Raw genomic sequence first — 13699 nt, 5'->3', positions numbered from 1 at the left:
CCTGCACTGGCAGGCAGATTCTCAACCACTGCGCCACCAGGGAAGCCCTGTGATCTATTTTGAGTTAATTTTTGTATATGGTGTGGGGTAAGGGTCTAGGTTCTTTTTGTTTCATTTTGCATATTTTTCAAGCACCACTTGTTGAAAAGACTGGTCCTTTCCCTGTTAAATTACCTCGGCACCTTTGTCAAAGATGAACTGACCGAATGTGCGTGGTCTATTTCTGGACTCTGCTCCATTGTTCTGTATCTCTGTCCTTTAATCAATACCACAGTGTCTTAATAATTTTATAGCTTCTTGAAATCCAGTAGTGCACGTCCTCAAGCTCTGGTCCTCTTTCTCAGAATTGTTGTGACTTTTCTAGATCTTTTTCATTTCCCTTAAATTTTAGAATCTGCCTGTCCACTTCTATAAAGAAAGCCTTCCAATCCCTTGCCTTTTCATTTGCTGAATAACAGTAATATGTTTACCAGTATCAGTCCTTAGCAGTCCTGGAATTTTTTATCATTATTATGTTCCTTTATTTTGCAAAGTATTTAATTTGGCCTTTTATATCAGTATTTATAAGTAAGATATTTGCTTTTATATTGCTTTCCCTTTTTTATGATATCTTTACCAGTTTGGGTATTCAGTGTTATGATAACTTTATAAAATGAATTATGAAAGAATCACTGTTTTCTGTTTCCCTGAAACAGTTATGTAGTAAAGCAATCAAATATTCCCTAGGAATTTGCAAAACTACTTAAGACCAACCCATCATTTTTAAAGGAGTAATTATATTTTATTATTTTCTATGATTATGGTCGGTTCAAGTTTTCTCTTGTTTTCCTGAATGGATTTCTGTTTTCTTAAGAAGTCATCTATATTATTTACTTTTTTCAAGTCTAGCATTATAGGGCTGGGCATAGTGTTCCTTTAAAGCTATTAAAATCTTTCAGATTATTTAGAAGAACTTTTAAAAAGTTCTAAATGGTTAGGGTTTCATTTTTATTATGTCAAGGAGAGTAACCTATCCTAACCCTACATTTTAAAAAAAATGTATTGAGGCTTTTTCTTTATTTGGGGCAATATGTAAGATCCGCTTTTGTAAGCAATTCATGGATACATGACAGGGTACTTTGGCTTATTGTTTTATTATAGTGTCCAGATCTCCTGTGTCCTTAATTTATTTTCAGTTTTCTCTTTGTGATTTATTTTCAGGGCAAGTTTATTCGGATCAACTTTGACGTAACTGGCTATATCGTTGGGGCCAACATTGAAACATGTATCCTTTTTCATAATCACATGATTCAGTAAGGACGTTTAGGTGAATACCGATATGTTGAAAACATCTTCAGTTACTGCTGCGTTAGCCCATTTTTTACCATCTACTTCTGATACTAGTGAGATGAGCATGTCCCATCAAAACAAACCTTATTGATGTACAGAGCTGAAGTAGTTTCAGTTAGTGTTAAGCAGAATAAAACTAGAGGCAAAAAAAAGTCAAACACATAGACTAGTCTTAAGAAATGTCGCCTGCATAGAATGACCTTAAAGAATGATAGATATATAAAGAATTAATTTGATTTAAGAGATAATAAATTAGAAATGATTCTGAATGATAATGTGCCAGTTAGGAAAGATATAGGTGACAATCCTCTGATACTTGTTAACTACTCTTTAGTGATAGAAATACACTGCTTCTATCCCTCAGGTGAGGGATAAATCAAACTTTTCCTGTTAATTCAGAACTGTGTTTTATGTCTCTAAATATGCTCAGAGCCAGAAAACACAAGAAGCACTTGAAAATGACAGGCGAATGGAGCTAGAGTTTCTTCATACCGGGGAGCATCGTTCATGTGAGTGTACTTTTCGCCGAATGTGGAGGATGTGTTTGGGATAGTCTGATTTAAAATCGGGCTGTATGGCACACACATAATTCACTTTGGTGGCCCCTGGGAAGGTTTACTTCAGAGGAGGCAGTCCTCTCCCAAAGCAGTGAAACTGAGACTCTGAGAGTCCAGTGTGGCTTTCAACCCAGAGACATGCTGGGAGCATCAAGGCCCCGTGGACAGAGAACCCAAGCAGGCCCCAGATGTGCGTCCTGATACCCAGGCGGAGGCGTGGTGTTATGACGTGCAGGCGCTGAGTGGGGACTCAGAGGGGTAGGACAGGAGTTATGCACATGAATTTTGGAGTTCAACAAAGTTTTGATTTGTACCTCTACCACTTATTAGCTGGTGGTTTTTTTTTTTTTAAGTTTTTCTACATACAATGCTTCGCACTTTTATTATTTATTTGTTTATTTATTTTTGGCTGCGTTGGGTCTTCATTGCTGCGCGTGGGCTTTCTCTAGTTGCGGTGAGCAGGGGCAACTCCTTGTTGCGGTGCGCGGGCTTCTCATTGCGGTGGCTTCTCTTGCTGCGGAGCACGGGCTGTAGGCGCACGGGCTTCAGTAGTTGTGGCAGGCGGGCTCAGTAGTTGTGGCTCATGGGCTCTAGAGCACAGGCTTAGTAGTTGTGGCGCATGGGCTTAGTTGCTCCGTGGTACGTGGGATCTTCCTGGACCAGGGATTGAACCTGTGTCCCCTCCGTTGGCAGGCAGACTCTTAACCACTGCTCCACCAGGGAAGTCCCAGCTGTGTTATTTTGAGTAATTTCTTTGTGCCTTGGTTTTCTTATTTGTGAAGTTGTGATAGTAATTCTGATGTTAAAAGGCTTTTCCTGCCTTCAGTGTCACCCTTAACCTCCTTTGCTCAGACCTTCTGGAAAAATCTCGTGCTGTTCGTCAAGCAAAAGATGAACGTACTTTTCATATCTTTTACCAATTGTTATCTGGAGCAGGAGAACATCTGAAGTGTAAGTTACAAAGTTTTTTACTATTTTATATTCAGTTGAGTATCTTTTTTAATATTAAAAAAATTTTTTGAGAAAGAGAACAGTTTTGGGAAACAGATTTATACACATACACCAGAATTCTAGCTGGTTAAATTACGGAAATGATGTTGAACTTCCAAGCCATGGGATCAGTACTTTAAGTGGCAAGCATATGGGTGGTGTTATATTATCTTTTGTACTTTTGTTTCTTTTCTTTTAAAATAATTTTAAATTAGAAGACAAATGATGTGTTTTCATACACATTCCATTTCAAAGTTTATAAATACAAAAGTAAGAGAAAATAAATTTACTTAATAAAATTAACTTGAATAAATATGTGTATTCCTAGATTTACAACTGAATATGTGTTACGCTTCCAGTAGTACTAGAAAGAACCTGTGCGGATTTTTATTTATTTATTTTGTGAATCACAAGTTTAGGGTTGGACAGGGTAAAAAGTAAATTCTGTTCTGGGTCAGAGTTTTGCCGGGTCAGGAGGGAGAGGAGAAGGTACACAACTTTCCAGTTTCTTCTGAGTTTCAAAGTCCACGCTGCTTCTCTAGAATTAGTATGTATATTATTTAGATATCACAACAGACATATAAAAGCCAGTAATACTCTTCTCATCTGGGGTCTAGGCTTTTGTTAACCATAGGTCGTCTGTGGAAGCGTTAAACCCAGAAATCAGTTAAGGAAAGGCCTGCAAAGGAAAAAAATAATAATAATAATAAGCAGCAAGTAAATAGAGTAATTGACAGGGAGAGGCTAAAAATTCAAGATTATCCCGTTAGGTAACGCTGAAGGGAAGGAAACCCTCAGGCTTTCAGACTGGCAGGCATTCTGAAGTAATAGTGAATCAAAAAAAAAAAAAAGACAAAACTGTTAAAAGAAGGAGATTTAAAAAGAAAAAAAGCAAGCAAGCGATACCCAGTAGAAGCTCAATGTGATGTAAATAAGACTTAAGGGATGGGGGTGATCAGGAGAAATCCTCTGCGGCAGAGCCAGTTCCACGGAAAGCTAGGAGCACGTGATAACATCTACTGAAGGGATGACGACCTGTTTTACTATTCTGAGTGCTCCTGAGAACGTCCTTCTGCTCTTAAGAACACATTTCTTGAAGGAGTCGGTTGAGTTCTCTCTAACTCATGGACCCTGAAGTGTAGAGTCAGTGGGAGTGTCCGTTATAATACTCTGTCAGACTATTACTGTGTCAGACATCACTCTCAGAGGCAATGTACCACTAAACAGACTGACTTGGAGAAACAGTTTCAAGGCATTGTCTGGGCTGAGCATTTGCCTGGTCCGTATTCTACACCTTCCATATCCAAGTCTTTATCTAAGCCCATGCAGTCTTCACATTGACCTCATAGTGTTTGCTATAAACTCCTTGCTAATATAGGAACATAGAATACGGGTTTTAAAGCTTTCCCTCAAAAGATACCTAAAATATTTAAATCTGAAAATCAAGTTGAGTTATCTGGAAGATTATCATACCCCAGCTTTCTGATTTCAAATATAATATTATACAAACCGCTGTTCCCCAGAGCGCCTGTTTAGATGTTTGTTGTTTACATCATCGTTTTCCTTCATTGTACAGATAATGGAAAACTGTCTTATGTCTGTGTATTTAACATGAGCATATAAAGAAAGAAGTACGTGGTGGTGATGAGTTGCATGTTTTTCTGCCGTGTGGGTGCAGTTGGAAGGTGGGGATGTGCTTGAGTCTGTTGCTGACTATTTATTACGTTGTATTCTGTTACGTTTTCTTTCAGCTGATTTGCTCCTTGAAGGATTTAATAACTACAGATTTCTCTCCAATGGCTATATTCCTATTCCGGGACAGCAAGACAAAGATAACTTTCAAGAGACGATGGAAGCAATGCATATAATGGGCTTCTCCCACGAAGAGATTCTGTGTATGTGTGATTTCTCTCATAAGATTCTGATGCTCAATTTTCATAAGACTTATAAATTGGGGGTAAATTACCTGAACTAGAAAATGATTGAGAAACTAATGGGAACTGCCTGTAATTTTATGAAATCCTGAGATTTGTCTTACTGAAAAATTTTTTATAGCTAATTTTTAGCACAAAATAAGTTAGAATATGTCTCTGCTACATTTTGATGCAGTATCTTAATTAATTCTTTTCTTTTTATATCAACATAAAGCAATGCTTAAAGTGGTATCTTCAGTGCTACAGTTCGGAAATATTTCTTTCAAAAAGGAGCGAAACACTGATCAAGCTTCCATGCCGGAGAATACAGGTAAATTGATGAATACTGATTTTATTTCCGTGGTCTGTTGTGTTCTCCAAAAACATGTTACAACGCAAGCATAAAAGCCCTCCTGAAGTGTTTCCTATGAGACTCCACGTGCCTAGGAGTAAGGGTCACTCTGATTCCATAAAGGAGGGAAGAGAATGGGGTGCAGGGTGGAGACTCTGCCTTAGCCATGGGGCATTAGGACTGGGGGGTGGAAGGGGGCACAGGCTGTAGAGACCACAGGGCTCACCTGAAACGGAGCTGCAGCTGCTAGGTTCTATAGCCAGTTTTCTCCTTGGCAGCAGTATATAGGCCCAGGGCTGCCAACTAGAATTGATTTTTCGAAGAAAGGTGGAAACCTAGATTTTAACATGAAATCTTCAAGCTTTTAAATATCGAAAATGGATTGAAATTCACACTGGTCGAGGACAGAAGTTTGTGAACCATAAAATGTGTTTGCAAGCCTTGTGGGGTCTGCTTCTGAAGGTCTGGAGACAAAAAGAAAACGGAGGAATCAGTGTATTGACTCCAGTGCTTGATCACCCGAGGACGTTATCCTGCCTCACAGGATCCACCGTGGCCAGTGAAGGCTGACATGCATCACAGTCTCTGCCCTGGAAATCGGCCTTCTTTGTTGTAACCAATATTAATTTAATTCTGTGTAACCCTTTTAAGGGACCTGTCCGTCTCCTGATACCTCATCACCACCATTTCCTGACAAAGCCCCTGCACCTCATCCTAAATCTTTAGATTTCCAGGATCATGAAATATATCATTCAGTCAAAGTATTTTGATTGACATTTGGGCCAACTTCTTCCATATAGCTTTCACGTGGTTAAGTAAGACTTAAAATCGAGCAGTTTAAGATTTAGAACAAGAAATGTATTAGTGTAACTTTGCTTGGAGATCTTGACCTAGAGGTAGAAGAGAATCAGGTCACCCTTCTGAAAGTCAAGGCAGCCAAGTGTGTTTCTATTTTTTAAAATATAATGTGATAGGTTTTCTACTTGTTATTTTTTTTACCTTTAAAAAATATTTATTTATTTATTTGACTGCGTTGGGTCTTCGTTGCTGCACACAGGCTTTCTCTAGTTGCAGCGAGCGGGGGCTGCTCTTCATTGTGGTGTGCGGGCTTCTCCTTGCAGTGGCTTCTCTTGTGGAGCACGGGCTCTAGGTGCACAGGCTTCAGTAGTTGTGGCACGTGGGCTCAGTAGTTGTGGCTCGCGGGCTCTAGAGTGCAGTCTCCGTAGTTGTGGCACACAGGCTTAGTTGCTCCGCAGCATGTGGGATCTTTCTGGACCAGGGCGCGAACCCGTGTCCCCCGCGTTGGCAGGCAGATTCTTAACCAATGCGCCACCAGGGAAGCCCTCTACTTGTTATTTTAAGATAACTTTCAGCTTATAATGGTTGATTTTGTTTTCCTTGTTTTTTTTAATGCCCTTGATTTGTTACTTTTTCATACGATTTTATAGACTATGGCATTTGAAAAGTTCCCTGAAAATCTGGAAATGTCTCATAATGGCAAGGCTTTCCCTCTCTTTTTGTTTTTCCTCTATTCTTTTCCTTCTTTCTTTTCTTCCTTTCTTCTTTCCTTTATCTCTTTCTAACTTTATTTTTCTTTCTTTCCATCCTTCCCTCCTTTTTCCTTTTTTCCTGCTTCATTTACAGAACAACTGTTTTTTTTAAAAAAAAAAAACAACTAAAATGGCTCCAGTGTCATTGCTTCATTGCTGTTCACTACATCACCAGTAATGAAAGTAAAATAAATCTCTTTCTAATTGTATGAGAAGCTTTAAAAAATTACAACTCTGTAAATAATTTTTCTCAAATTATTACCTATATTAGGTAGTGGTGGTTAATTAACACTTGCTGTGTTGCAGTGTGTAAGAGTTTGTACTTTTCAATTACAGTAAAATTTAAACATGTAATAGGAGAGAGAAGAGTGTAAAGAACTCCCCACATTCTCGTCACCTGCCGTAGACAGTCACCAACTCACGGCCTGTTGTGTTTCATTCATACCACCTCTCACTTCCCTTTTTCTGGATTATTTCAAAGCAAATCCCAGATATTTCATTTGTAAATATTTCAGTCTGATGCTTGACTCAGGATCGAAAAAAAAAGGGCCTGAAATGAGCATATACACTTGGACTTCTTTTAGTATTGGTGATATTTCTTTCTCTTACAGAGTTTTTCAGGTTATCAATATTTAAAATTTTTTTAATTGTGATAAAATTACACATAGCAAAATTTATTTTGACCATTTTTAAAGTGTACAGTTCAGTAATGTATTTTCGCATCATTATGCGATCAGTCTCCAGAATTCATCTTGCAAACTTAAACTCTAAAACAACTCCCCATTTCCCCCTCCCCCAGTCCCTGGCAACCACCATTCTAGTTTGTTTCTATGAATTTGACTAGTCTAGGCACCTCGTAGAAGTGGAATCATTCAGTATTTGTCTTTTGTGACTGGCGTATTTCATCAGGTTATTAATATGTTATTATACATTAATTTCCCATGGCATGTTTACATGTTGGTACCAAAGTGGCATTTCTTAAAAAAGACTTATTCTCTACTATTGTCTATAGTACTAAAAGTAAAATTATCTTTGTTAAACATACGAATCTCTACAGCGCATTCCTCCTTATCCAACTCCCCGCCCCATGAATAAGGTAAATATAGCAAATGGCTGTTAACCAGTAGTACCAGAGCACCACAAATTCAAAAGAAAAACATACATTTAATCACAGAAATTTATCACAAACATAATAATGAACCAAAAGGAAGAGCACGTTTTGATTATTGGGCTTTGGCTATAAGGCAGTTTGAAACTAGATAGAATCTGAAAAAAACAATCACAGACCAAGCGAGAGCTGGGAAATTAGGGTCATTATTGCTGCTTCAAAAACAAAAGGGGAAACCAAAAAAAGACTGCCAGATCTAACCACCTATCTGCAGGAGAACAGAGGCCGGAGGCACATGTTAAATGACCACGGGGTGCAATCAGGGTGAATGGTTCCGTTTCCAGTGATGCTGAAACATTTACGTGCGCCTCCCTGGAGTTGCCTTCAGAGCAATATTGGCAAATTACTACCTTTTAGATTGAATATGACTCTTTTAAAAAAGCATAAATGGCAAATGAGAGGGTAATAAGGCTTAGAAGTAGAAAATGTGAGGCAATTGTAAGGGAACTTGTTTTCCTGGTAGAGGAAAGTAAGCCAAGGTATAACCACACTCTAAAGTCTATTTTTTCACTGCTAAAATGATGTTTATTGTGATAAAGCAAGAGAGTGTAGGCAATTTCCTTTTGCTTCTTTGTATTTTTCAACTTCCCATTCAATACGTGCACACGAGCACACATATGTAGGTTAACGAAAAGGAGGCAGGACGTAGGGGTTGAGGAGGGCAGCTGGTAAAAGCTGGCGAGAAGAGTCACAAACCAAAGGAAGTGCTCACTGAGGCACGGCCTGCCCTGCCCACCCAGGGTGCTGCTAGGTTGCCAACAGTTCACCTGGATCACAGGGGGGTAGGATGCAGTGCGTCTTTGAGAAGGAACTTGGTTATGCTTCTAACGTGATTTAAAATGTACTTACCCTTATAGAATTTTATTGTTATTTTAACACTTAATCAAACATTTATTGTAATAATTGGAACACTTGTTGGACCTTAGTGACATTAGACAGTGAACTTCTGCTGAGGTGGGTGCCCTAATGCTGGTGAGAATCAACAGTAACAAAATTAGCAGCTTTTTATGTGAGCCGAGGAATCAAATAATTTTAATAACCTTTAGGTTTCTTGCCTACTAAACTATTATTAGGATCGCTATATGGGCATGATTAGTTGTCTTGGTAACATGATGACTTAAACTATTTTAAACACCGTTTTTCTCATTCTGTGCATTATCCATGGGTTCTCAGACTTAGTAACTTGCATTAAGTTACCCAGAATAAGTAATTGCCGACTAGTCTTCTCTTATATAGCCTAAGGATGAGTATTATTAATTTGAAAGGATGAAGGTAGTTCTCATCAGACCTAAAACTTGCCCAAACCTTATGCCTTGTATTTAATTTCTTAATACAATTTGATAACTACTCAGGTGTTTCCAGTGTTGACTGAATATATGGTGACTAGATCGTAAGTAGAAGCCTAGTATTTAGGAGACCTTTTACCCTCTAGTTGCCCAGAAACTCTGCCATCTTCTGGGCATGAATGTGATGGAGTTCACTCGGGCTATTCTCACCCCCCGGATCAAGGTCGGCCGAGACTACGTGCAGAAAGCGCAGACCAAAGAACAAGTAAGTTGAACGTCAGTTGCTGTCACACATTTGTTTGAATGATAACCGTGGCCATTAGACCTTCTTTCTGATGGGCATGTAACAAACCGAATCAACAGAAGCTCTATTGTATGGATGTTTCTTGGTACTAATTGAGTACTTTCTCTCAGAACATTTTTAGAGGTGACTTGTAAAAAAGGAAATCTGAAATATCACCGTGAGTTTTCCCCAGGTAGATGGATCATACATGTTCCCCAGGACGTGTACCTCGGGGTCCCGCCCAACAGGGGGGTGCCCTGCTTGCTCCCTTGTCCCTGTTGGGGGGAGGGGAGACAGCGCCAAGAATGCAGGCGTCAGATGCACCCGTTTCCTGGTGGACTCTGGGCAGATGCGCCGCCTAGAACCCCAGGGGCAGAGGGAAGAGTTTATTTTTACTGGGCATCTCCACCCATTTCCTACATTGATTATCTCCAGTGTACGTTTAATTGTACTAATACCCTCTGTTGATGTATGAAATTCAGAGAGGATTAAGCAGTAAGTGCTCTTTTAGGGTTTTGGGGGCGCTGTAGATCATTAAACTCCCTCCATCAAACAGCTGTTAGTGTTTTGTTGAGATTATTTCCGGAATAAAAGGTTGATGTTGTCTAATTACAGGCAGATTTTGCAGTAGAAGCTTTGGCAAAAGCTACCTATGAACGGCTCTTCCGCTGGCTCGTGCACCGCATCAATAAAGCTCTGGATAGGACCAAACGGCAAGGGGCGTCTTTCATTGGAATCCTGGATATCGCTGGATTTGAGATTTTTGAGGTATATCTTTCCCCCTCCTTCTTTTCCTTCCTTCTGTTTACTCTTTTAACAAATAACACTTAAGGCTCCCTCTGTACCAGCTGCAGTGCCAGCCACCAGGGATATGATGGTAGATAAGTAGGTACAGTCCCTGCCATTCTGTTGATAGTAGAGAGTCAAACATTGAGTGACAGAAACCCAAAATTCTCAGAATTTTGGATAATGAAGTGAGGGAGGGGGGGCTGTGATAGAAGGAACTGGCGGGGGGGGGGGGCCCACTGTGGAAGATGTGTCTGCAGCAGTAAGAGTGGAGCACGAGAAGCCCCCGGCCTCAGGAAGAAGCCCCAGCATAATGAGAGTAGGTCCAGTGGTCCTGTACGGGAGAGAATTTGTCAGATGTGAGAAACTGCTAGAAAGCCAGTGGGACTAGAGGTAGCTGACCAGAGGGGCAGAGGAGCTGGAGACATGGAGTGGGAGATGGAAAAGCAGAAGCAGGGAGCCAGTGGAGAATGGCGGCCAGATGACACTGGCTTGAGCGGGAGTCAGGAGCAGCTGTGTGAGATCAAGAGATGAGGAAACATAGTGGACTCTGTTCTGAAGATACACCCACAGGATTTGGTGGTGCATCTCAATATATTTCACTACTAATCTGACTAGATTTCTCCAAACACTCACTATCAATCCATCAAAGGTTTGTAGTCACATACCTGCTGTGGTTTTGCTAAACACTGATAAAATTTTGGTCTCCTAAAAATGTGTATCTTTATCTCTCCTTTGGTAGACACTGTATAGCAAGGCACAAATACTGAATTAAATACTTCTTGGGGTCAGTGTGCTTCTTTGACCAGTTGGATACTGAATTGTCCTGTTTTAAAATGAACCCCTTTGGACTATATAAGTCTGTCCTCATAAAATCTGAACTGTTACTGGCATAAGCAGTTTTATCCCCCAAACTGCCACTGACACTATAAAAGATTGCTTTAATGTGTTTTTTGTTTTTTAATTTATTTATTTTTGGCTGCGTTGGTTCTTCGTTGCTGTGCGCCGGCTTTCTTTAGTTGCGGCGAGCGGGGGCCCCTCTTTGTTGTGGTGCACAGGCTTCCCATTGCGGTGGCTTGTCTTGTTGTGGAGCACGGGCTCTAGGTGAGCGGGCTTCAGTAGTTGTGGCTCGAGGGCTCTAGAGCTCAGGCTCAGTAGTTGTGGCGCACGGGCTTAGTTGCTCCGCGGCACGTGGGATCTTCCCGGACCAGGGCCCGAACCCGTGTCCCCTGCCTTGGCAGGCAGATTCTTAACCACTGTGCCACCAGGGAAGCCCCAAGATTGCTTTAATATGTATTGATTTGTGAATAACTGAAAAACCATGAAAGGTGGCTGCGTGCAAATTGCATGTCTGTTGCCTTCCTGTATATAAACAATCAGAAGATACAGTGAAAGAAAAGACCCCCACTTCCAGCTGCCAACAAGAACAGATGAAATACCTAAGAAGAAATGGGCAAGATTTAGTTGACAACTTTACAGTGCAACTGTGAAAAAATGAAAGACTTAAAAGAAATGTAAAAATATAGCTTGTTCTTGGATGAGAAAATTCAGCATTGTAAAGGTGTAAATCTTCCCCAAATTCATCTTTTTTTTTAAAATATGTTTTTAACACCAAGAAAGAAGAGCATAGATTTTATCTTATTTATTTATCTATTTATTTTTGGCTGCATTGGGTCTTTGTTGCTGTGCTTGGGCTTTCTCTGGTTGCAGTGAGCAGGGGCTACTTACTCTTCGTTGTGGTGCACAGGCTTCTCATTGCGGTGGCTTCTCCTGTTGTGGAGCACGGACTCTTGGCACAAGGGCTTCAACAGTTGTGGCACGCGGGCTCAGTAGTTGTGGCGCATGGGCTTAGTTGCTCTGCGGCATGTGGGATCTTCCCAGACCAGGGCTTGAACCCATGTCCCCTGCATTGGCAGGCCGATTCTTAACCACTGTGCCACCAGGGAAGTCCCCCAAATTTATCTTTAAAGTGAACGTACTTGTTTAAAACCTATTTCAAGGGGTAGAGGAGGACTAGGCAACCTGCTTCTAAAACTAATTTGAAAAATAAGTTAATTAAAGTATAGATAGTAAAATTCTGAAAAAGAAATGAAAAGAGGATATTAAGAGATAAAACATTATAAAGCTATAGAACTTCAGAAGTATGGTTTTGACACACGAATATACACAGACAGTAAAAAAAATGTTTTAGATGCTAAAAATGCAGGATTGTTTAGTGAGTGTTATTTGTCACGGAAAAGAATGGAAAATGTCCACTGTTAGGAGATTTATGCTCACCGTAGGAGATTGGTTTGATTAATTACGATATATATTCATGCAATAGAGAACTATGCACCCATTATAAAGAATGAGGTGGCATTATATTACAGACTCCAAGATGTGTTGTTAAGTTTTTTTAAAAATCAGGGTAACACACATTTATGAGCGCACAGACTGTTTCTGGAAGGATCTCAAGAAATAGGTGACAGTGGTTGCTTACGGAGAGCAAGCGGGTGACTGGAGTGAGACTTCTCAGTGCAGCTCTCTGTACATTTTAAATTTTACACCATGTGTTACCAATTTAAAAATCGATTATTTTAAAATACAGTTGGTAGCTTAAATATGAAGACAAGTAGAAATCCATTAACGAAAAATACCATCACATGTAGTAGCTCAGGCTAAATAGAGCACTAAGATCTCATGATCTTAAGGCAGAGCAAAATCCATTCACATAAACGTAACCAAGCACCGTCGGGCGGTCTGCAGGTGTTGATGTGGGTCACTAGAAATACGGTGTTGAACGCGGCAGACTCTGCCCTGGCCCCCCTAGCGTGACCTCGTTCTAAGACGCCGAGTGTGACACCTCCCAGGGAAGATTGGAGTGGCTTTTTCAGGCTATAAATCTATTCTTGGGGGCTTGATTAAACCGTCCCTAATTACAGATCACTTTATAATGAAAGAGGTTGTTTATGGGCCCATGGTACTTGTGTGGGCAGCATGGAAGCAGAAGAAAAGGCTGAGTACTGCTCATATAAGGCGACTGCTTTAGGAAAGTTATCCCTGTTTCTTCATCCATCCATGTTTCATCCCATCAGCAGCGCAATAGAGAAGTGGGCAGATTTCACAGAGAGGGAAAAAGAAATGTCTGTAACAGATGAAAAGGTTATTATTTGTTTCTACTATTGTTTTCCTTAACTCACTCTGGAGCCCGTGGCCTAAGTAAGGAGCAGAGGGGGCCGCAGCCCATCTGTCCTCTGGACCCTCAAAGCTCACGGAGACGCGCTTGCCCCCTTGGCCTCTGGCCTTCCCAAGTCTCTTTGTTTCTCTTCTTTTTCTCACTTCCTTTCTCATTTATTCATTTCTCTTCATTAACCATTCGCTAATCAAAATGGTTTCATTTGTAGATACTCAGCACGCTACGTTTGTCGTTGTCTCCTTTTAGCTTCGCAGTAATGTGGGGTGTGTGTGTGTGTGTGTGTGTGTGTGTGTGTGTGTGTGTGTGTGTG

At 40.4% G+C, this 13699-nt stretch overlaps 1 protein-coding gene across 1 annotated transcript in view; it reads left to right on the top strand.

Moving 5' to 3' along the window:
• Nucleotides 1-11264, top strand: part of LOC114896281 (myosin-10-like) — a gene marked incomplete at its 5' end in the record, with an annotated part of 30076 nt that extends 18812 nt beyond the window's left edge. Inside the window, 6 exons of the mRNA XM_029224582.1 lie at nt 1201-1264; nt 2739-2837; nt 4628-4771; nt 5025-5120; nt 9292-9410; nt 10044-11264. Coding sequence (XP_029080415.1) covers nt 1201-1264; nt 2739-2837; nt 4628-4771; nt 5025-5120; nt 9292-9410; nt 10044-10259 — 738 coding nt within the window. The remainder of the gene's footprint in view (nt 1-1200; nt 1265-2738; nt 2838-4627; nt 4772-5024; nt 5121-9291; nt 9411-10043) is intronic.
• Between the last annotated feature and the right edge of the window lie 2435 nt (nt 11265-13699).

Source organism: Monodon monoceros, unplaced genomic scaffold (genome assembly GCF_005190385.1).
Source record: "Monodon monoceros isolate NGI ecotype Baffin Bay Population unplaced genomic scaffold, NGI_Narwhal_1 Contig1157_ctg1, whole genome shotgun sequence".
NCBI lineage: Eukaryota > Metazoa > Chordata > Mammalia > Artiodactyla > Monodontidae > Monodon > Monodon monoceros.
The sequence above is the reverse complement of the archived record's forward strand: the minus strand, read 5'-3'. Positions and strand labels throughout refer to the sequence as shown.